The sequence below is a fragment of the Eschrichtius robustus genome, chromosome 3 (assembly GCF_028021215.1).
Source record: "Eschrichtius robustus isolate mEscRob2 chromosome 3, mEscRob2.pri, whole genome shotgun sequence".
Lineage (NCBI taxonomy): Eukaryota > Metazoa > Chordata > Mammalia > Artiodactyla > Eschrichtiidae > Eschrichtius > Eschrichtius robustus.
In genome coordinates, this window is record NC_090826.1 from 30,902,205 (window position 1) to 30,924,719 (window position 22,515).

The 22,515-nt window shown below is 43.3% G+C and overlaps 1 protein-coding gene across 2 annotated transcripts in view; it reads right to left on the reverse strand.

Annotated features, from left to right (window-relative positions):
• Window positions 1–19,620, reverse strand: part of SF3A3 (splicing factor 3a subunit 3) — a 28,129-nt gene extending 8,509 nt beyond the window's left edge. Inside the window, exons 1-15 of one of the 2 annotated variants that reach the window (XM_068537884.1) lie at window positions 19,408–19,620; window positions 19,079–19,126; window positions 17,726–17,778; window positions 17,516–17,621; window positions 14,269–14,341; window positions 13,801–13,892; window positions 12,644–12,726; window positions 11,594–11,732; window positions 10,247–10,315; window positions 9,745–9,812; window positions 9,480–9,587; window positions 8,249–8,318; window positions 6,077–6,241; window positions 5,872–5,982; window positions 4,632–4,722 (exon numbers count right to left, since the gene is read on the reverse strand). In XM_068537884.1, the coding sequence (XP_068393985.1) occupies window positions 4,632–4,722; window positions 5,872–5,982; window positions 6,077–6,241; window positions 8,249–8,318; window positions 9,480–9,587; window positions 9,745–9,812; window positions 10,247–10,315; window positions 11,594–11,732; window positions 12,644–12,726; window positions 13,801–13,892; window positions 14,269–14,341; window positions 17,516–17,621; window positions 17,726–17,778; window positions 19,079–19,126; window positions 19,408–19,503 (1,372 nt within the window). In that variant the 5' untranslated portion in view covers window positions 19,504–19,620. The remainder of the gene's footprint in view (window positions 1–4,631; window positions 4,723–5,871; window positions 5,983–6,076; window positions 6,242–8,248; window positions 8,319–9,479; window positions 9,588–9,744; window positions 9,813–10,246; window positions 10,316–11,593; window positions 11,733–12,643; window positions 12,727–13,800; window positions 13,893–14,268; window positions 14,342–17,515; window positions 17,622–17,725; window positions 17,779–19,078; window positions 19,127–19,407) is intronic. The other variant, XM_068537885.1, reaches the window with a different exon arrangement.
• Window positions 19,621–22,515: the final 2,895 nt, after the last annotated feature.

Sequence of the window (22,515 nt, forward strand, 5' to 3'; positions counted from 1 at the left end):
TCAGGATAGCTGTCATCAAAAATACTACAGATAACAAATGTTCACAAGGATATGGAAAAAGGGAACCCTTATACTGTTAGTGGGAATGTAAATTGGTGCAGCCACTATGGAAAACAGTATGGAGGTTCCTCAAAAAGCTAAAAACAGAAGTACCACATGATCCAGCAATTCCACTCCTAGGTATATATCAGAAGATAACAAAAATACTAATTCAAAAAGATACATGCACTCCCAACATTCATAGCAGCATTATTTACAATAGCCAAGATATGGAAGCAACCTAAGTGTCCATCAACAAATGAATGAATAAAGAAGATGTGGTGTATATATACGATGGAATACTACTCAGCCATAAAAAAGAATGAAATTTTGCCATTTATAACAACATGGATGGACCTGGAGGGCATTATGCTTAGTGAAATAAGTCAGACAGAGAAAGACAAGTACTGTATGTTATCACATGTGGAATCTAAAAAATAAAACAAACAAATGAAGATACTAAAACAAATAGATTCACAGATACTGAGAACTAGTGGTTACCAGTGGGGAGAGGCAAGGGTTGGGGAGGCAAGATAAGGATAGGGAATTAGAGGTACAAACTACAATGTATAAAATAAATAAGCTACAAGGACATATTGTACAACACAGAGAATATAGCCAATATTTTATAACTTTTTTTTTTCGCACAGCTCGTGGGATCTTAGTTCCCTGAAGAGGGACCAGGGCCGGGCCCTCGGCAGTGAAAGCATGGAGCCCTAACCAATGGACCACCAGGGAATTCCCCAATATTTTATAACTTTAAATGGAGCATAATCTATAAAAATTTTGAGTGACTATGTTATTCATCTGAAACTAATATCAACTATACCTCAAAAAAAAAGTAAGTTCTTGATTATAGACTTAAAAAAAGCACAAAGAAACAAGATTGAAGAAAATAATAGTAAAAAGGAAATAGTAATGGGGTGGTGGTGGTGGGATGAATTGGGAGATTGAGATTGACATATATACACTAATATGTATAAAATAGATAACTAATAAGAACCTGCTGTATAAAAAAATAAATAAAATTCAAGTCAATAAAAAGAGGAAACAGTAAAACTCAGAATAAAAATATTGAGTTTCCTACTTTAAAAATATTGAGTTTCATAATAAATCAAGGAATTGTATTGGCTATTAACTAAAGAATCTTCTCAGAGTGGTCCCCTTGTATGAAGAAGTAATCTCTATTTAAAGTTTCAAATGACAGAAGAGAATGTAGCATGTAATCCCATTGATTTTATGACAAAAATATGGTTTTGATCACTAAATCTGACAAGTGTCTGAAAGGAAAACAAAAAGCACATCTTTTATTTATGAATGTAAAAACAAAACTTCTAAAAAGAATCCTCACAGGGTAAATAACTGCATTAGGGACTTTCCTGGTGGTCCAGTGGTTAAGAACCCACCTTCCAATGCAGGGGACGTGGGTTTGATCCCTGGTTGGGAAACTAAGATCCCACATGCTGCGGGGCAACAAAGCCCGCACACTCTAGAGCCCACATGCCACAACTACTGAGCCCACGTGCTGCCACTAAGACCCGATGCAAAGAAAGAAAGAAAGAAAGGAAAGAAAGAAAGAAAGGAAGAAAGGAAGAAAGGAAGAAAGGAAGAAAGGAAGAAAGAAAGAAAGAAAGAAAGAAAGAAAGAAAGAAAGAAAGAAAGAAAGAAAGAAAGAAAGAAAGAAAGGGCACAAGTCTAATACAAATACTTCACTAAAGAAGATGCACAGGGCTTCCCTGGTGGCACAGTGGTTGAGAATCTGCCTGCCAATGCAGGGGACACGGGTTCGAGCCCTGGTCTGGGAAGATCCCACATGCCGCGGAGCAACTAGGCCAGTGAGCCACAACTACTGAGCCTGCACGTTTGGAGCCTGTGCTCCGCAACAAGAGAGGCTGCGATAGTGAGAGGCCCACGCACGGCGATGAAGAGTGGCCCCCGCTTGCCGCAACTAGAGAAAGCCCTCGCACAGAAACGAAGACCCAGCACAGCCATAAATAAATAAATAAATTAATTAATTTAAAAAAAAAAAAAAAGGAAGATGCACAGATGGGGATTTCCCTGGCGATCCTGCATGGCGCGCAGTGTGGCCAAAACAAAAACAAAACAAAAAAAACTGCATTAAAAGAATATCTACCACCCAGTATGAAATAATTCAGGAATGCTGTTTTATTCAAGGCCTGATAAAAGAAAAAGTAGTAAAAATGTTGTCATCTTTCTTTTGAGGAATGTGATAATAAAATCATAAGCCAGTTTTAAAATTAGTGTAGCTGCATCACCATTGTCCTTAAAAACAGCATCCAGGGAAGGACGACTTATTGCCTGCTTCTATTTAACATAAGACTTGGGGGCAATGCTTAGGAAAAATAAATACATGGAACAAAATTAATTAAAACATCCCCTTTGTTTTTGTAGTTGGCATGATTGTAAGCCTAAAATAATGTAGAGTTCAATTTCAAGGTATCAGAAGTAATAAATTAACTCAGGCAATTTGCAGGACATAAGGAAATACACACAAGGGACTTCCTTGGTGGTCCAGTGGCTAAGACTCTGCACTCCCAGTGCAGGGGGTCTGGGTTCGATTCCTGATCAGGGAACTAGATCCTGCATGCTGCAACTAAGACCCGGTGCAGCCAAATAAATAAAATAAATATTGAAAAGAAAAAAGAGAAGAGAAGAGAAGAGAAGAGGAGAAGGACTTCCCTGGCGGCGCAGTGAATAAGAATCCGCCTGCCAATGCAGGGGACACGGGTTTGAGCCCTGGTCTGGGAAGATCCCACATGCCACAGAGAAACTAAACCTGTGTGCCACAACTACTGAGCCTGCGCTCTAGAGCCCACAAGCCACAACTACTGAGCCCGCGTGCTGCAACTACTGAAGCCCGTGCACCTAGAGCCCGTGCTCCGCAACAAGAGAAGCTACCACGAGAAGCCTACACCACAACGAAGAGTAGCCCCCACTCACCGCCAACTAGAGAAAGCCTGCACGCAGCAACGAAGACCCAACGCAGCCAAAAATAAATAAAATAAGTACATTAAAAAAAAAAAAGAAAATACACACAAAAATGAACAGTGATCTATTTACTAGTTATATGCAGCTAGAAAATACATCTAAAAATGAGACTGCATTCAAAATGCAGCATTACGATTCTATGACATTTCATTATTATTTTAATTTCCTCCCAACAGAGTGAAGGGCAAAAAATGAAGAGGCTAATTGGATAATCTGATAACAAGATAAATTTAAATTCTGATTAGAGGAACTGTATATCCCAACTTGTAAATGAATAAAGACAGACAAAACAGCAAGGAGGGCTTCCCTGGTGGCACGGTGGTTAGGAATCCGCCTGCCAATGGAGGGGACATGGGTTCGAGCCCTGGTCCGGGAAGATCCCACACGCCACGGAGCAACTAAGCCCGTGCGCCACAACTACTGAAGCCCGCATGCCTAGAGCCCGAGCTCCGTAACAAGAGGAGCCACCGCAATGAGAAGCGTGTTGCACGGCAACAAAGAGTAGCCCCCACTCACTGCAACTAGAGAAAGCCGCGCACAGCAACGACGACCCAATGTAGTCAAAAATAAATAAATAAAATAAATAAATTTAAATTTTAAAAAAAGTATTAAAACAAAACAAAAAAAAAACAGCAAGGAGGAGTCCCCAAAGCTGACTCACACAAAAAACTCAATGAAAGAGTCCCCAGAGTCCACAGGTTAAATCAGGGATCAGGGAGCTCTTTAGAAGGTCATTTTTACTTGGCTCTGACACGGAGGATTTGAACAACCCCAGAGCTGGGAACCAAAGGAGTTAGCTGAACAGGCAGTGGAGTAGTGTGATATGAACAGGCAGTGCCTGAAACTTAACAAAGTGGAGTGGTAAAATCACGTTCTTCACAGTCTAACCCACTAACAGTGAAAACATGACAGAGAAGAGATCAACTAGAAAGCAAATAAGCAGCCTGTGAGAAAGATGGCAAAAGCTACCATTGCCAGGCAACCAGGAAGCCTGACTGAGGTCCCTGGGCGCTTCAACAACACACTCCTGGACACACGCTGCACTTGGCTTTTTCTCCAAGAGGTATTTTGCTGCCCTGTTGCTGGGTAACTGCCCTGTCACCTCAGAAATAAGTTTACTGAGACCATTTCTACTTTTTTCTTCATATCTGCAGTTAACATAGTAAAATCAATTCAAAAAATATAAACCCATTCACTCAAAATCTTGCATACAGGGGAGTTCACAGACCTCAGTTAAAAGCCGTTTTAGGGAATTCCCTGGCAGTACAGTGGTTAGGACTCCGAGCTCTCATTGCTGAGGGCCCAGGTTCAATCCCTGGTCGGGGAACTAAAATGCCACAAGCCGCACGGCACGGCTGAGGGGGAAAAAAACAAAAAGCTGTTTTATAGTCAGCACAGAGCTCTTCTCAAGGGAGGAAGAATCAGTACTGCTGGCTAATTCATCCCCTCAAAAAGCAGTGAATGTATGTAGGACTGTAGTAGTTTGTACATATCCACAACCTACAGCCCTTAGGCCTGGACACACCAGGGTATCGGGACAGTGAACTGTAGGTCTGACCTCGGGAACAATAAAGCTTACTTACAGGAGACGGCGTCTTCAATCTGTGTCACGTTAGCAAAGTGGGCAGTGTTTGGGATGCCCAAACACCTCATGCCATGAGCATGACGCCATTCCTGGGAGAAGCAAGAGGACAATGTGAAATAGGATGACTGAACACTGAGCACTAACTCCATTCTACTCATAAGCCCTACCCTGACCCTTTGCAAAAGGCTCCACCTAAAGGCAGCGTTCCTTTTGTGGCTCTTGTTTGTAGACAGCTGGCTGTGACTGACAAGAGGCCGTTACTTCAAAGCAGCACTGCACTGTTTGCCTCACTGGGTTGGTTTATAAAAAACCTAGATTCCAGATCCAGACAAAACCTGTGTCAAGACCACAACTCACCAGTCACCTCCCAAGCAACGCCCCCCACCAGCATGAGTAAGCGTTACTGATGGCTGGTCAGCGTCATCTTTGGAAGTAAAGGAGAAGGCTGTTTATCAGATACAGGCAAGGACACGAAAGAGACCAGGAAGAGACGCTGATGCAATGACAGTTCTGGCTCAGGGACAGCAAATGGCATGGGCCCTGGATACCAATTCTAATTCGTTGGAGGTGGTGTTGAGAAAGATTCAGAGAGTACTCAGGAGCTTGGCGGAAAAGACCCCAGGATCAATTAGTAATATGTACGTCTGAGGGAGAGAGAGAGGAGTTCATATAAATTCGCCATCCTTGGCTACATCTAGCAAGTCTTCCATTCTGTAAAATTTCCTTCCAAGTACTAAGAATTGAAGGCAGAAACAAAACAAGGGTGAGTTCACTTACTGGAGTACCACCCAGATAATTGCTTTCTCTCAAGAATAGCTTGATAAATGTCATCCTCTTCGTTTCTTTTTTTCAAGAGGCAGAGGCCCATTTAAGACCCAAAGAAGGAGGCGGTCAGCCCTTTCTTTGGTCCTGAGTACTAGCAACAGGATAGAGAAATGACCAAGGAGTCAGAGAGGCAAAAAGAAAAATAAAGAGCAAGCAAGAGGAAACAGAAATGAGGTTCAAACAGCAGAGTGGTGGGATGCCTCCAGAAACCACCTCAGGTACTACCACCACCAAGGCTGGCACTGTTGCCAGAGGCCAAATGCCACATGCTGGACTTTAGATCCACTCCTTCTCAATCTGATTCTCTTAGGCTCTGGACACTAGTGATCCTCTCAGGCTGCTCCTATCCTCTTCTCTAAAAGACTCATGTTTCATGCTTCAACGTCCAAGAGAAATGGCTCTGAATTCCTTACAGCAAAGTGCCGCTGGAAGGCCTTGGGACCCCGGTAGGTGTAGTTTCCACAGATCTCACAGTTATAGTTGATATTCAGGCCATGAAGCTTATACAACCAGTAAGGAATGGGCTAAAAGAAATCAGATAAAAAACAGTATTAGACTAGTGTCTGCATCTGCTTCCAAAATGGGATATGAGGGAAAGATGGTAGCGCTGGGACTGACTTTGCCATCCCAGCCGAGGGGCAGGTTTTTGGGGTTATAAATGATCTCGTTCTCCTCATCTTCACTTTCGCTCTCGCTGATCTGCTCTTCCTCCTCCTCCTCTCGCTCCTCTCCGGTTCTTGCCTGCTTGCGCTGCACATTTTCATGAGTGAGGTGTCGCTGTTCCTAAGCCAAGCCCGTAAATGAAAGGGGAAGTCAGAGAACAGTGCAGGACAAGAAGAGAACTTTCCTATTCTGCTATAACCCTTGCTGACCCCTCGCTTCCAAGGATTAGGCTTTCTTTCTTGGCAAACAAAGAGAAAGTCTTGTCTTCAAATCAGAATTCCTCATCAGCAGAGGAATGATTCTTCCCTGATCCTAAAGGAAAAAGTCAAAGGTTTCATAAAGCACTTGCCTAAGTTACTCGCCTGAGGCCACAAACTATCACAGAACAACAGAGAACAGTCTCTTCTCTTCCAACTCTAAAATATCTCCTGAACCGGTCCTTCCTTCTCCTTCCCACTGTTACCGTCCTCACCAAGATGGCAACCTTCTAACTTGCCCTGAGTCTCTCCTCATTCCAGTCCAGCTTCCACGTTGTTCCCAGATTTTTCTGCTCAAAAAAACCAATCTAACGGTGCACTTTGCTTAAAGAACTTTTATTGGCTTTCTGCTGCTTAAAGGACAAGGTCCCAATTTCCAACATAACTTTCCGAATTTCTCTGACCACTCCCTCCCTTACAAGGCACACCCATACACACTGGTTTCCTCATTATTTCCTTTCATCGTATTTTACCTTCTTGCTTGCTGTTTCCTCTACCTGGAACATTTTTATCTCCCTCTTTCTACTCAGAACACTCAATCTCAATGTACTACAGCAGGTGTCACATTATACTACAGTTATTTGTAGCCCTCAGCTGCAAAGTGGGCTTTTCGAGGGCAAGAGGCTGTGTCATATTCACTACTGTATCCAAAGATCTAGCATAATGTCTGGAAACCAACAGGTACCAATAAATGGTGAAATAATGATAAAAATAGTATCAGTACATTGACAAGAGCAACATCTAGAAACCATTTTGGCTGTAACTGGCTGGGATTCGAAAGACAAGAGTGCCACCTCCTGGCAGGGAAAGCAAAATGCTCTCAAAGGAGGGAGAAGTAGTGGGCACACCTGTGTCAGGGGAACAAATTTGCCTCTCAGTCTTCTTCAGAGGACTGGCAACACAGACTGCTGCCCACCCTAGCACAGTGCAGGTTTACTGTGGAGAATATAAGTACCCCCAGTATCCAATGTCTGGCTAGCCTCCTCTTACCAAAAGCAGTTGTAATAGAAGGAAACAAAAAGATGAATCTTAGTTTTATAAGCTATCATATAAGTGGTCCTCAAACAAGGGCAGAATGAAAATGTCCATGGCAACCGACAGAGACACGTAGACCAGCTCTCTGAGCCGGAGCCACCTGCTCACTCAAAGCACCATGTGAGCATTTGTAGAGGCAAAGGCTCAGAGTGGCTGAAAACTACACAGAGCAGACAATTAGAAAGGCCAGTCCTCTGCAGGACTCCCAGAGACACTGGCCACCTTCTCTGGGTGAGTGGTGCCCTTTCCTCCACCTTCTCTTCCCTGAAAGAGTCATTGCCTCCCACTCGTCCCCTCTTTCTCTCCGAGATAAGCATCCTGGTCAGGTTAGACCTTTTTCTACCCGCAACCCCCACTTCAGCTTCTTCTTGAAAGAATATTCAGAAAGGAGCAGCTCACAGCCAGCTCTGTACCACCAACCTCCTGGCCCTAAGAAGTTTCGCACAATCTTGTGAACACGTAAGGAATGCCTTTTCAGAATAAGTCACATCTGAAAAGCCACTCTTATCTGCCTTTTGAGTGTCTGCTTCTTGGGTCACCCCTGGGTATACTCCAGAGCTCAGGCAAAGAATCTGGATACTAAGGGGAGTCTATTCTCTCTGCCTAGCCTCACGCGATTGGGCAACCTTGGGAACATCACCTAACAGACACCTAAGAACAGAACAGCACCTCAGTGAAGGGCCAAGTACCCTGGGAGAACCCAATTTTCTGCTGAAGTAGTTTGATATGTATCTTTCCTCTTGCAATCCTAAAAAAAAAAAATCCTACAAATTCCTATTTCTCTTACTTCCCCATGTTGTAGCATTTACAGCCCTCAGCAGAGTCAGTTACTCACCCCAAGAATCTCTACATATTCGTAGATCTGGGCTTCTAGGAAAGCAATGTCTTTGTTCCTCTCAGTGTCTCTGAAAATAAGAAATAAACTCTATCACTCAAGGGTTCTTTTACCCAATGCCCTGTTCGTATATCTGGGAACATTTATTCCATGGGTGCATTAAAAATTACAAGCATGTGAGAAATACCACATTGTGAAAGCAAATGCTCTGTTCAGCTCAGGACTCGCTGATAGAAGTACTGAGGTTATTTCTTAGAATGCATGGAAGCTTCCTCTTTGACCTCATTCTAGAAGGTGAAAGACATATCCAGGTATTTAAATTTCCATGATTATAACATACAAAGGAAATGTGGTACAGAAGAGCAAGCTCTGGAACCAGCAGACTTGGGCCCAAATCCTGACCCTGCTCCTTAGTAACTGTGAGATAACAGACACACTCCAAAACTTAGAAAAGTCCTTATCTGCAAAAAATCAGGATAACTTTTTGGGCTTGTTTTGAGAATTAGGAAAACCACATATAAAAAACACCCTGTACAGGGCTTCCCTGGTGACGCAGTGGTTAAGAATCCACCTACCAACACAGGGACACGGGTTCGAGCCCTGGTCCGTGAAGATCCCACATGCCGTGGAGCAACTAAGCCTGTGCGCCACAACTACTGAGCCTGCGTTCTAGAGCCAGCGAGCCACAACTACTGAGCCCGCAAGCCTAGAGCCCGTGCTCTGAAACAAGAGAAGCCACCACGATGAGAAGCCTGTGCACTGCAACGAAGAGTAGCCCCCGCTCGCTGCAACTAGAGAAAGCCTGCGCACAGCAACAAAGGCCCAACGCAGCCAAAAATAAATAAAAATAAAATAAATTTACTTTTTAAAAAACCCCCTGTACAAGCATGTGGCTCAAGAATAGATTCAACTGTCATTAGCAAAAATGTACTTAGAAAAATATTTTTGAACCTACTTAGTTTCTATAACCTACAGAGGTAACAAAAGGTACCCAGGGCACAGTTTCAACTTTACAGACATCACCCACTCGCAGTCAGCTGAGTACAGACTGTCTTTGGTTTATAATAACAATGAGAGCACGCTCTGCCATTAGCAGAGAGAAGGAGCTGACTGGGTCTCGATGGATCAATAGTGGTGATAAAATAGGCTTTAAAATTTCTGTTGTGGTAAGCATTCTGCATGGGAATAAAAACTTTAAAGTGTCAGCAGAGGTGCGGCCCCAGCCACTCACCGCTTGGTGCCCTTTGACTTGGGATTTTTGGCAAACAGGGAGGTGTCGAGTGACTCCAGGGACTTTCCTTTGGTGCTGAATAGCCTCTGGGCTCGCTCTTCTAGGGTCCTAAGTAGACACAAGGGGCAAAGGATTTCAGGATTACTTTATAGGCTTGCTTATCTTTGCAGTGGGGGATGACAGAAAGAAGGGAATCAGAGCCACTTAGAAGATTGTGAAACACACAGTAAATGAGACAGTTCCGATAGAAAGACCAGCCTCTTACCCGCCGCACTTCAGGCCTAAAGCTAAGAGTGCAGATTTCAATCTGTCCAGACCCAGGGAGGCCAACTCCTGTATGAAAGAGACAATTTACAATTTTATATAAATAGACTTGGAGAAACAACAAATGCTGAAACTTCGTCTTTGCAGGCTGGGGTGTGGGTGTTCCTAAAGCTGTGGCAAGACCACACATTCCACAGCCAATCTCCTAGCAGTACGCCCCAACTCTCCAAAGAGGCCTTGGGGGTTAAGTTCATACATAACCATACTGGTAGTGTTCCATTACCTCCACTACTGCTTAAGATGGTTAGAATTTTTAGTTTACAGTTTTCAAAGAAGTTGGATACACTTTTTATTCTTCTTATCTCTCTACATTCTTTGTAGATGCTTGGCCCCAAGAACTGATGTCTTATCATGATAAGTCTATCACATTAAAAACAGGAGACCAAGTGATCCCTCTGAGGAGTGAACAGGCAAGACCAGCACAGTGGATAAAGAAAACATACCTCCCAGGAGGAGAATGCAGAGAGGTCAAGATGGGCTCCGGCATGGGTCAGGGCACTGCTTGTCTCTTTCTGGAAAGAACAATATGATGTTTATTAACACCCAGGTTTAGAATGAAGGCAAGGGAGTCATCTAAAGTACAGGCACACCTCAGAGACATTGCAGGTTCAGTTCTAGACCATCACAGTAAAACGAGTATCACAATAAAGCAAGTCACATGACTTTTTTGGCTTCCCAGTGCATATAAAAGCTATGCTTACACTATACTGTAGTCTAATAAGTACACAATAGCATTATGTCTAAAAAAACAATGTACATGCCTTAGTTAAAAAATACTTCATTGTCGGGGCTTCCCTGGTGGTGCAGTGTTAAGAATCTGCCTACCAATGCAGGGGACACGGGTTCGAGCTCTGGTCTGGGAAGATCCCACATGCCGTGGAGCAACTAAGCCCGTGCGCCACAGCTGCTGAGCCTGCGCTCTGGAGCCTGCAAGCCACAGGGCTGAGCCCACGTGCCACAACTGCGGAAGCCCGCATGCCTGGAGCCCGTGCTCCACAACAAGAGAGGCCACCGCAATGAGAAGCCCGCGCACCACAATGAAGAGTAGCCCCCGCTTGCTGCAACTAAAGAAAGCCTGCGAGCAGCAATGAAGACCCAGTGCAGCCAAAAATAAAATAAATAAAACAAATAATTTTATTTTAAAAAAAAATACTTTATTGCTAAAAAAATGCTAACCGCCACCTGAGGCTTCAGTGAGTCTTGGTAGTAACAAAAATCACGGATCACGGACCACAATAACAAAATGAAAAATGGCACTAATAGATTTGCTTGACCCAGGGCTGCTGCAAACACTCCATCTGTAAAACATGCACCATCGGAGAAGTGCAAGACAGCAAAGTGCAGTAAGATGAGGTGTTCGTGTATCAGGTGCTGGTTGGCCCCTTATACACATGTATGAATAACAGCCAAATGCCTACAAGAGCAGAGCAGAAAAAACCAGATTGAAAAACTCTCCCAGAGATTTCAGGAAAACTCAAGTTTGTCCCCAGGAATGAAAACATAAAGATTTCTAGCATATAATTATATCAGTTTTCAGTCAGTAGGAACCACAGAGCAGTAATGACATGGTTGGTGAAACTCCTGGGCCCAGCCAATGGCAAGCGGGCCCTGACAAATCTCTTTCAAAGTACACAGAGAAAACCCAGCATACTTGGCAGACAACATCTCACGGCCATAACTGATCCCAAGGGATCAGCACCTCATGCCCTAAAGCAGAGGCTCAAGATTAAAGTAAAATAATTAGTTTACGTCCCTGGATGTCCTCCACCCACACCCCCACTGAAGCTCACCGGCCATCCAGGAAAAGTACCATTCTCCCACTTCTTCTCAAACTCATTCTGAATTTTCCCAAAAAGTTCATTCTGATCTTGGAGAGGTTTCACTCTATCTGTGTAATCCTGAAGGTACTCAAGCAGCATCTCCAGATATCTACAAAGGAGTAAATAACACAGAGACAGCAAGGTTTCTATTTTTGATATACTGTTATGCCCTGTAAAATATACTTATAATTCCAGTGAAACTAGTTTTTTCAAGTAATAATACTACTTTAAAAATTGAGCTTACAATTGGCTTTCTCCTAATATGTCATCTTTTTTTTTAAACATTTATTTATTTGGTTGTGTCAGGTCTTAGTTGTGGCAGGCAGTCTCCTTAGTTGTGGCTCACCGGCTCCTTAGTTGCAGCTGGCAGGCTCCTTAGTTGCAGCATGCACGTGGGATCTAGTTCCCGGATCAAGGATCGAACCCGGGCCCCCTGCTTCGGGAGCACGGAGTCTTAACCACTGCGCCACCAGGGAAATCCCTCTCCTAATATGTCATCTTGATTCTGACCTTTCCTATCTTCTTTCATCCTCATGATACAATTCCAAATACTAAAGTCTTAACTCACATATAAAAGATTTTAGGTAAAAAGAAAATGAGAAAAAGAGAGGAAGGTAGAGTACAGATTACTAACCAGGGGCATAACAACACAAACAAAACTTAAATCTATACATCAGACCCAGGCACTTCACTTCAATCACAATCTGAGAAAGTCTAATTTTTTCCCATTCAACCCCAAAGACACAGAGCCACCTGGATGGGAGACTTCCTTCTACAATGAGACAACATTAAGAACAGTATGGGTCTAAGATCGCAGATGTGCCCATAGACACACATTCTTCCAGAGCCAGAGTATTATGGTTTTGAAACCATGTCATTCAAAATTCCTCTCCTCCAACAAACCTGGAAGTCATTCATATATGCCTTTCATGCAACAAAATTCAAAACTGCCCTCAAACCTTCTCATTAAACAATCTTCTAGTTAAATCCAGTAGAGGCCTAGAAACTAGTAATGGCTACCTCTTATACTCTGCATTCTTCCTTTCTTTAGGAATGTCAAACAACTGGTCGAAGATTGACAGGTAAGTGATATAATCCAGCTTCTGGAAAGAGAAAAGAAATGACAAGAGATTCAGTTAGGTGTTTGCACCAAGTTGCAATATAATCTCCAATAAATGAGATTAAAATTGAGTGTTGCCTAACAAAGTAACAAGGCCCAGCTCACTTTAGTCTTTTTCCCCCCCTAACATTTAATTCCTGCACTCAGTGTTAATTCCACTGGACTGAGCAGAATATCAGATACACAATTAACTCTGTGAAATAAAGATCAAGTCAGTAAACCATAAGCTAAAAGAAACATCTGTTGCACATTACTACTGGGTTGGCCAAAAAGTTCATTCAGTTAGTGAATATGTTTTTCACTAAAGTTCTTTGTGAAAATGAAAAATGTCTTTTATATTTACTTAAAACCAAATGAACTTTTTGGCCTACCCAATATATACGGGCACTTGTTTAAAGACTGACACCCACTACACATCCTAAAATAAGGTCCCAGAAGGTGCCATTTGTTCACTCATTCAATCACTTACTGAATATCTTTGGACCAAGTACATGGATACAGATGAGAACAAGACAGATGCAGGACTGTACTCATGGAGCTTAAAGTTTAGTCACAACTTTTGAGACATGTCCTCACAACCCCAAGAGAAATTTCATCATGTATTTCCTTGTGACCCTGAGACTGTCACATTAAACCTCAGCTCTTATGGTAAGTTATTTTCTAATACCTTTTTAAATATATTAAATAGCCCTCCTGGCAGAGATTATGTTTTTGTATCTTTCATGTACCTACTACTATGTGTGCCTAACACAGAAGCCTGATGCATACTTGTGAGTTTAAAAAATTTTTTTATTTTTACAAAAGCAAAATAAGTTTGTTGTATTAATAAAATAAAATTTATTGATAAGTAAAATATGCTTATTGTATTCACTGTAGAAACCCGACTTTCACTTTGAAAAGTGTTTCATTCCAAGAAAGCACATCACCTCTTTAATATTTACATAACAGTTCCAGAACACAAGGAAGACACTCTAATTGTTTCAGGTCTAGTAGCCCCAGCCCAGTGTCCTGACTCACCCCTAGAATCAGAACCACTCTCCCCTCTCCTGGGTCTTACCTCAGAGGCCTTCAGGTTAATGTATTTGAGGTAACAGTCATGGAGATCAAGGTAACGACCATATCCCTCTTCATCTGTGAACTCCACCAAATCTGAAGGAATCAGATATCAAGATTCAGATACTAAAGACCACTTTCTTGGACTTGACTTTTCAAGTGGACTGCATTGTTTCATAATGCAGCCCTTCACCCAAATATCCTCCCTCTAGTCACAAAGTGAACAGACCTCACTTTTCCAGGTGAGTGAATTTGAGCTGGGCTAGCACAAAATCACTATTTTGTCCAAGGCCGACTCAGGATGACAATCTAGTCCAGACTTTTCTCTAGTCTAGCAAAGAGGAAATCAGTAAGGGAACCTGGCTATAAATTTCTCTGGGGCCTTTTTCCAGGACTCTGAGGGCAAATCTGAGCTCTGGTCATTAACCTGTACTTCTGCTAGTGCTGGATAGAAACATTAAACCCTACTTACTTTGTGCCTCTTCACTTGGATTCTCTCGAGCCTTCAGGAGCTCCTCAAATTCCACTGACATTGGCACACAGATCTGAGGGGAAAAACAAAAGCTCAGGTGGGTTTTTCAACATAGAAGTTGCAATATCACAGAATGGACTATATAGAAAGTTGGATTTCTAACGCTTTATTTGGCCTTGATTTTTCATTAGGAGCTTTCTTCTGTTTTCTAATTACCTTGCTTTTTCCTTTTCCTTTTTGCATGTTTTAACTAAAAATTGCTAAAATAACACATGCTCACATAAACTCAAATAACACAAAAAGACAAAATGAAAAAAAAATCAAGGTTCAGGGCTTCCCTGGTGGCGAAGTGGTTAGGAATCCGCCTGCCAATGCAGGAGAAATGGGTTCGAGCCCTGGTCTGGGAAGATCCCACATGCTGCGGAACAACTAAGCCCGTGTGCCACAGCTACTGAGTCTGCGCTCTAGAGCCCGTTTGCCACAACTCTGAGCCCGTGCGCCACAACTACTGAAGCCTGCGCACCTAGAGCCCGTGCTCCCAACAAGAGAAGCCACCACGAGAAGCCTGCACACCACAACGAAGAGTAGACCCCACTCGCCACAACCAGAGAAAAGCCCACGTGCAGCAACGAAGACCCAACGCAGCCAAAAATAAAATAAATAAAACAAATAAATTTATATATATATAAAAAAAAATCAAGGTTCCCTTGGACTTCCCTGGTGGCACAGTGGATAAAAGACTCTGTGCTCCCAATGCAGGGGGCCTGGGTTCAATCCCTGGTCAGGGAACTAGATCCTACATGCATGCCGCAACTAAGAGTTCGCATGCCTCAACTAAGGAGCCTGTGTGTCGCAACTAAGGAGCCCGCATGACGCAACTAAGACACCTGGTGCAACCAAATTAATAATATTAAAAAAAAAAAATCAAGGTTCCCCTTTAATAATTCTCCTGGGAATAGCTAACCACTGTCAACAGACCCTTTTAATTTTTATTATTTATTTATTATAAATTTATTTATTTATTCATTTATTTAATTTTTGGCTGCATTGGGTCTTTGCTGCTACATGTGGGTTTTCTCTAGCTGCTGAGAGCAGGGACTACTCTGTTGTGGTGTGCGGGCTTCTCATTGCAGTGGCTTCTCTTGTTGCAGAGCACGGGCTCTAGACGCACGGGCTTCAGTAGTTGTGGCTCACGGGCTTCAGCAGTTGTGGCTCATGGGCTCTAGAGCACAGGCTCAGTAGTTGTAGCGCAGGCACTTAGTTGCTCCGCGGCACGTGGGATCTCCCCGGACCAGGGCTCGAATCCGTGTCCCCTGCATTGGCAGGTGGTTCTTAACCAGCCATTCCCAAACTTTGCTACACATTAGAATCACCTGGGAGAGTGCTAAAAAATCCTAACGCACTTGATACCAATTTAATCAGAAGTGGTGGGGAAGTATCAGTACTTTTTAAACACTCCCAGATTCAAACGCACAGCAAAATTTGGAAACCACTGCTCTATGTATTTAAATATATGTATTTGTGCAAGCACATACAGGCAAGTGCAAGATTATTTTTTTGTTTCTCACATAATTAGACTTATTTTTTTTTCCCTTTCCCTTAGTATATCTTAGGCATTCTTCCAATCATTTATTCAAGCACTTATTCCTCATCACCTTCCTACCTGGGCTGGGATAAGGTTAACACACCAGAATGGTACTTGTGCCTTCTCTCTTGGTTACCAAAAGACTTAATACTCTACCTTCCAAAGGGGATGAGGAGACATAGGTAGGTGTGTGAGGGTACATTCATGTACCTCCACTTAACTTCAATAAATAGCCTCTCCTGTCTGGTATTTTCAGTCTCTTCATTTTTCCATCGGCTCCTTTAAATATGTATGCCTCCCCTATTTTCCTTATGATCCTCCTGCTTCTCCTCTCCTTTTTTCTGCCAGTCTTTCAAATGCATGCTAAACACTCCACACTACTGTATCCTCATTATCCACTTGTGCCTCTGTGGCCAGATTTCCACTCCCACTTCTTCAACAGAGTAGCAACCCTGGCAGTTACCAATCAACAACAGCTGATACCAGTGACTTCCTTTGTGAAACTTATTGGCTGAGCTTCAGTAAGACATTACCTGGAGCTGCCATTTGACCTGTGATGGATGGCTTCCCAGACTCCTTTTCAGTTAAGTACCTTATTAAGAGTGTGCCCCAAGGCACACAGAAACTGACAGTCTCCCTTCACACTGTCTCTCCCTCCCAGAGCTCTATGATCCGTGGCTTCAACCATCAAGTACATGTGGTAATTCTCAAGCCCCAGTCACCTAATTTCAACTGCTTATGGGACACTTCTACCTAGATATAATATCACCTGAAAATCTACATACATAAAAATTCATTTCCACTACAAATGGGTTACCTCTTTCTTCCTTATTTCTATCAAGGGAACAACTTTTTAGTTACACAGTCATAAAAGCTCAGAGTAATCACTGACCTATCTCTCTCCACTTATCCTACAGCCATGCCTTGCTCCCCCTTCCCCTGGAATTCCTTTGGTCAGCTGTGTAAGATGCTTAATGGATTCTTCAATAACTGAGATATAATCCCTGCTCCTTATCATTTTACAATATAGTGGGGCAGACGTTCATTGTCATAAAATATGACAGAATCATAAAGATAGGAAAGATTAATTGGGGGAGTAAAGTAGACTAGGAAGGAATTTTCATGAAAGAGTAGGCCTCTGGGCTGAATCATGAAGGTGTAATGATCACTGGAAGCGAGTAAAGCCTTTTTGTGTTAGTTGGATCCTCTAGGTAGCAGATTTTAAGACAGAGTTAGGAGCACAAGTGGTTTATTGGGTAGGTATTATCCATTAAAGATAAAAAGGAGAGAGGAGGATTGGGCAGGGAGAGCCCAGACCATGATGAAGATAGGACAAAATCTTGACCAACCCAATGAGGAACTCTGGAGCAAAGATTACTCACTAGAAGAGTCTCACAATGGGCAGAAATAACCAGGCCATGGTACCCCCACTGTGCTCAGTCACTGGTTGGGGGCTGCCCAGGAAGAGAACGGCCTTAGCTTAAAGCTGAGGGAGATCCTGAAAGCGCTGGAGTTGCAGGATGTCACCTAACTTCGCTGCTTGCAGCTAACTGGCGAGTTCTTTTTTGAAGGGACACCTGAGTGGCAATCTCCACTTTCCTTACACCTTTCCTTTGTATGCTCTTTGGACAGGTTTGGAGAAAATACTTTCTGAGGTCATACCTCATTTGGGTGCTTCCGGTGGAATTCCTTTATTTGTTTGAGTCTATTATAGAATTCAGCAAATTCATTGGGTCCTGAAATGGCATTGAGCTCCTCCTTTCGTAACCTGCAATTTCAGAAAAAATCCAGAGAACACGGAACACAAACTCAGTCCTTTAACCATGGCTCCTCAAAACAATAATTCCTGGATTGGCTGTGACTGTCACTTACCCATCCTTATCATCATACAAATCCCTCAGGTTCCCACTGACTTCCATATACCTCTGAAAGGCAAACACAAACCCATCAGGATGAAGCAATCTGTACAACTTAGACCCAAGCAACCAACAAAGGCTCTCTTGTCAAAGCCCAGGGAAAGCTCAAGAGATATGGTGTTAAAAGTTCCTGTTCTTTCTGGTACCTTTAACAGACAGCACTGGTTCCTAGTTACTTTTTAAAACAGGTCATTTTGAAGATTAAGTGATGTGATTTTAGGGGTGGCAGAAAGTTCCTATATTTAACTCTCCCTAGAAGAGTCATAAAAGAGAGCCATTGTCACCCTTTGGTAAACAGCAGTTCCCACCTAAGACACTCAAAGATAAAAGGATGGTCCAAGATGATTTTCACTATTTCAAAAGGCTTGACTGAGGAGTGCACAGACTAAATAAAACATCACACAGTTTCTTTTGAATTCGAACTCAGGATGGTACAAGTACGTAGTCCCTTCTCCAAAACTTTTGGGACCAGATTTGTTTCAGAATTTGGAATTTTTAAGTTCAGGAAGGTACTGCATGCAATATCCCTAGCGGAATCTGGAACACATGTTGATAGTTCTGCAGTGAAACTTATGCATTATTTATTAAATGTGATAAAGACCATAAAAAGCCTCCCATCTGTTCAGGTCAAGTCAGATTTTTGCCATCAAACAATTACCAGAACAAACAAATAAAAAACCTTTTGTTTTCAGAGTATTTCAGATTTGGGAATTTAGATAAGGCATTAGGGGCTTGTAATATTAATTATCTCTTCCAAATTAGAAACTCTGATTAGGTCTTTTATTCTTTTCTAAACAGATTTCAAACATGCAAAAGTAGAGAGCATGGTATTACGAACCTCCATTTACCTACCACTTAGCTTTAACATAAAAATGTATCAGTATTTTGATCTTAATTACTTTTCTAAAAGTAAGAAATTGAACTATTACTAGGAAAATGCAGTGTGGTAGGCAAAAAATACTTCAAATGCTTCAATACAGTGTTCTGGGAGGAAAACAGTAATACACAGCATTCTCTTTTGGGGAGAAGGGAGAGTACCTTCTAAGCCTGAATGGTTGACTCCTGGTAACTACTCATTGCACATCCATAGGATACAGAATGCTCTAAGGGGCATCTTTCCGAGTAATTAAGAATGAATGAGAGTTCCCCGTTCACAGAAGCGAGCAAGGGTGGTTAAGCACCCTTTGGCAGGCATACAAACCCTCGACTGGCCAACCCGGTTACCTTTGTCCAGGGCTCCAGGTGACCCCCCCGCCCCCTTCTTCCAGCCCATCGCGACCCAAAGAGAAGTGGACAGCGGGGCACTCACATCTTGCATGGCCCGTGTGCGGTGGTCAGAATTGATCTGGTCCCGGAGCTGAAGAAAGGCAAACGGTGACACAAGACACCTTTAGTCGGAGTTCTGGAGTTGGGAAGGCCGCCCAAGGGCGGAGCTTATCCGCTCAGGTCTTAGCAGCCCAAGCAGAGAAGCCTCTGGGTGCTGGGCCCGGGGGAAGGTTACCTAGGCCGGAGCTCGGGTAGGGAGCCCCGGGAAGGGGCGGGCGCGGGGCAGGTCTGAGGACCGAAGAAAACTCTCAGAGGTTGAACCCGGGCATGGGGCCCAGCCTCAGGGGTAGCCCCTGCCCAGGCCCCACTCACCGTGGACTTCTTAGTGAGCATCTCTTTAGCCATGACGTCCATGAGCCGTTCCTTCTCCTCGTGATAGCGCCGCTGCTGCTCCAGAATTGTCTCCATCTTCCCTCCTCCGCCGCCGCCGCCGCCTCAAATCAAGCTAGAACACCGACACGGCCGGAAACAACTCCTGCTGCCTTGCGCGCCCGCGTCCCTAAGAGGCGCGTCCGGCGTCACCTAAGTTCCGCGGCTGCCGGAAGTTCCTCGGGGACTCGAGGAAAAGTGAGCACCGCAGGAGACCCAGTCAGTGCTATGGAGACGGCTGCAGTGCCCCTGCTGGCCGGGGGTGTGTGGCGCGATGCCGAACGATTTGCAGGTGCCTCTAGGGGGCATACAGAAATCCACCAGCCTGGCAGTAAGGACTCTGACCTGGCTTCCCGGGGCTTCCCCCGCCGCGTGGCCGGGCGGGTAGGGACCTGGACTGAGTAGTTGAGGAGCATGGATGGGAGCTGGGGAACCGGAACTTGTGTCTCCGGCTCTCAGTGTGACCTGTGACAACGTTTTTTCCTTCTCGGGACATCGGTGTCCTCGTCAGTAAAATGGGGGTGATAGCGGGTTTCTTTTCTTTTCTTCTTCCCTCCCTCCCTCTCTCTTTCTTTTTTTTTTTTTTAATTTTTATTTATTTATTTATTTATTTATTTATTTATTTATTTTTGTCTGTGTTGGGTCTTCGTTTCTGTGCGAGGGCTTTCTCTAGTTGTGGCGAGTGGGGGCCACTGTTCATCGCGGTGCGCGGGCCTCTCACTGTCGCGACCTCTCTTGTTGCGGAGCACAGGCTCCAGACGCGCAGGCTCAGTAGTTGTGGCTCACGGGCCTAGTCGCTCCGTGGCCCGTGGGATCTTCGCAGACCAGGGCTCGAACCCGTGTCCCCTGAATTGGCAGGCAGATTCTCAACCACTGCGCCACCAGGGAAGCCCCTCTTTTTCTTTTTTGATACATGGAAACAACCTAATTGTCTATCAGCAGGGGACTGGTTAAATAAAATATGGTACATTCAAGCAGTAAAATGCTATACAGCTATAAAAAAAAAAATGAAGCAAGTCTATATGTCCACTTCTAGGTGGAGAAATGAAAACGTATGTCCATGTATTCAGACGTTCATAGCAGCGTTATTCATTATCAAGAAAAACAGGACGTAACCCCCAAAAGCCATTAACTGGTAAATGTACAAACCAAATGTGGTGTATCCATACGATGGAATGTTATTCAGCAATAAAGGAATGTTACAGTATGGATGAACCATGAAAACATCATGCTAAGTGAAAGAAGCCAGACACAAAAAACGACATTAGTGTATGTCGAGATGACAAATCTACAGAGACAGAAAGTAGATGAGTGGTTGCCTGCTGCTGAAGGTGAGACCGGAAGTAACTGCAAAAGACGCAAGAAATCTTTTGGAGGTGATAGATATGTTCTAAAATTGGATTGTGGTGATAGTGGCACAAATCTATTAAATTTGCTGAAATTAATTGAACCGTACACTCAAATTGGGCGAATTTTATGGTATATAATTTATACCTCTATAAAACTGTTTAAAAAATCTGTATGAACTCAGATGGAAATATGGCCACACAGAGTGAAAAAAGCTAGAGGCACAACGGTGTATATAAAAATGAATACACAAAGAGATTATTTCTGGAAGGATATCCAAGTAACAGTAGACCATTGTTGTTTATGAGGAGACAGACTGGAAGATCTGGTATGGTAGGGACATTTTTCTTTGTATATGTCCAAAGTACAGCATGAAAATTTTTTCGTAACATATACATGTATTACTTTTTCAATTTAAAAACTTCTTCATTTAAAACTAAAAATGAAAATACATATATGCACATGCCTGCTTAACAAAAAAGAACTAGGAGGTTATAATATAACAAGGAGTTATTAGTGATTTACCTTCCCTTTTTGGAATTCTCCAATTTTTCTACAATAAGCATGAATTGCTTTTTGTTTTTTAAAGTTTGGAAAATAACAGAGATAATGACTTTTGTCCTGCCTGCTCATGGGGTGTTGTGAGGGTCATATTTATGTCTAAATATTTAAGCAAGACCTCAACATTAGGGAGAGGACCCCCGGACACAACTCCTCCCCAGAAGTTTTTCCTGCACCTCTAGGAAAGAGGTAAGAAATTTCTTTTCTGGATTGCGGAGACTCAGCGCGTGTATCTTTCGGAGGGTAGGGTGGGTGGTGGGTAAAGGTTTGGGATCTACCGTATTTCATCGAATATGAGACTCTATTAAATGTTAACGCCACCATTATTTTACGGTCGACTAAGAAAGAAAGAACAAAAATTGTCAATTAAACTATGTCACACTTGATTAGACGCTGCGTCTGGGTTTCTGAGATGTTAAATCTGAAAAATGTTTATCCTGAAATCAATGACACATTGTTGTACTTGCACATCCCTTTCCTCTTTGGTGGGTGGACCACCTAAGCACCATTCACCTGATGCCTTCCTTCCCCGAAAACCTTCTCCTTCCCCATCCTTTCAAACCAGTCACCGAGTCCTGTCTTTTCCATTCCTGCTGCCACCTGTCTCATTATCTCTCACCTGAACCACTGCACTAGCCTCCAAGTCAGTCTACTCATCTTACCCCTCCAATCCGTTATTCACGCTGCGGCGGAGTGATCATCTCACACCCCTGCTTAAACATTTCCACTGGCTGCTTTACCCGCAGGGTGAGGTCTGTTTAACTTGGCATTCGGCGTTTCATGACCTGGCCGCTGCCTGACGTTTTAGTCTCTTGGCACTTCCTCCGAATGAAATTACTTGCTGCTTCCCCAAAGCACACCATATGTTTTTTTCAGGCCTCCAGGCCTTTGCACTAGCTGTTTTCTATGCTTGGACTACTCTTCCTCAGCAGGTATTTATTGAACATGTAGTAAGTGCCTGAAGCTAAGAGTGGAGGGGTGAGCAAGGCAGGCGTGAGCCCAGCCCTCCGAGGCTGGTGGAAGAAAGAGACAAAAAAAGTCTCCATACAATCATTAATTATAAGCACACATGGTGGGCATTCGTAAAGGTTTGTAGAAAATGTCAACCACGGCTTCAGAAAGTTTAGGATTCGAATTGGGCCG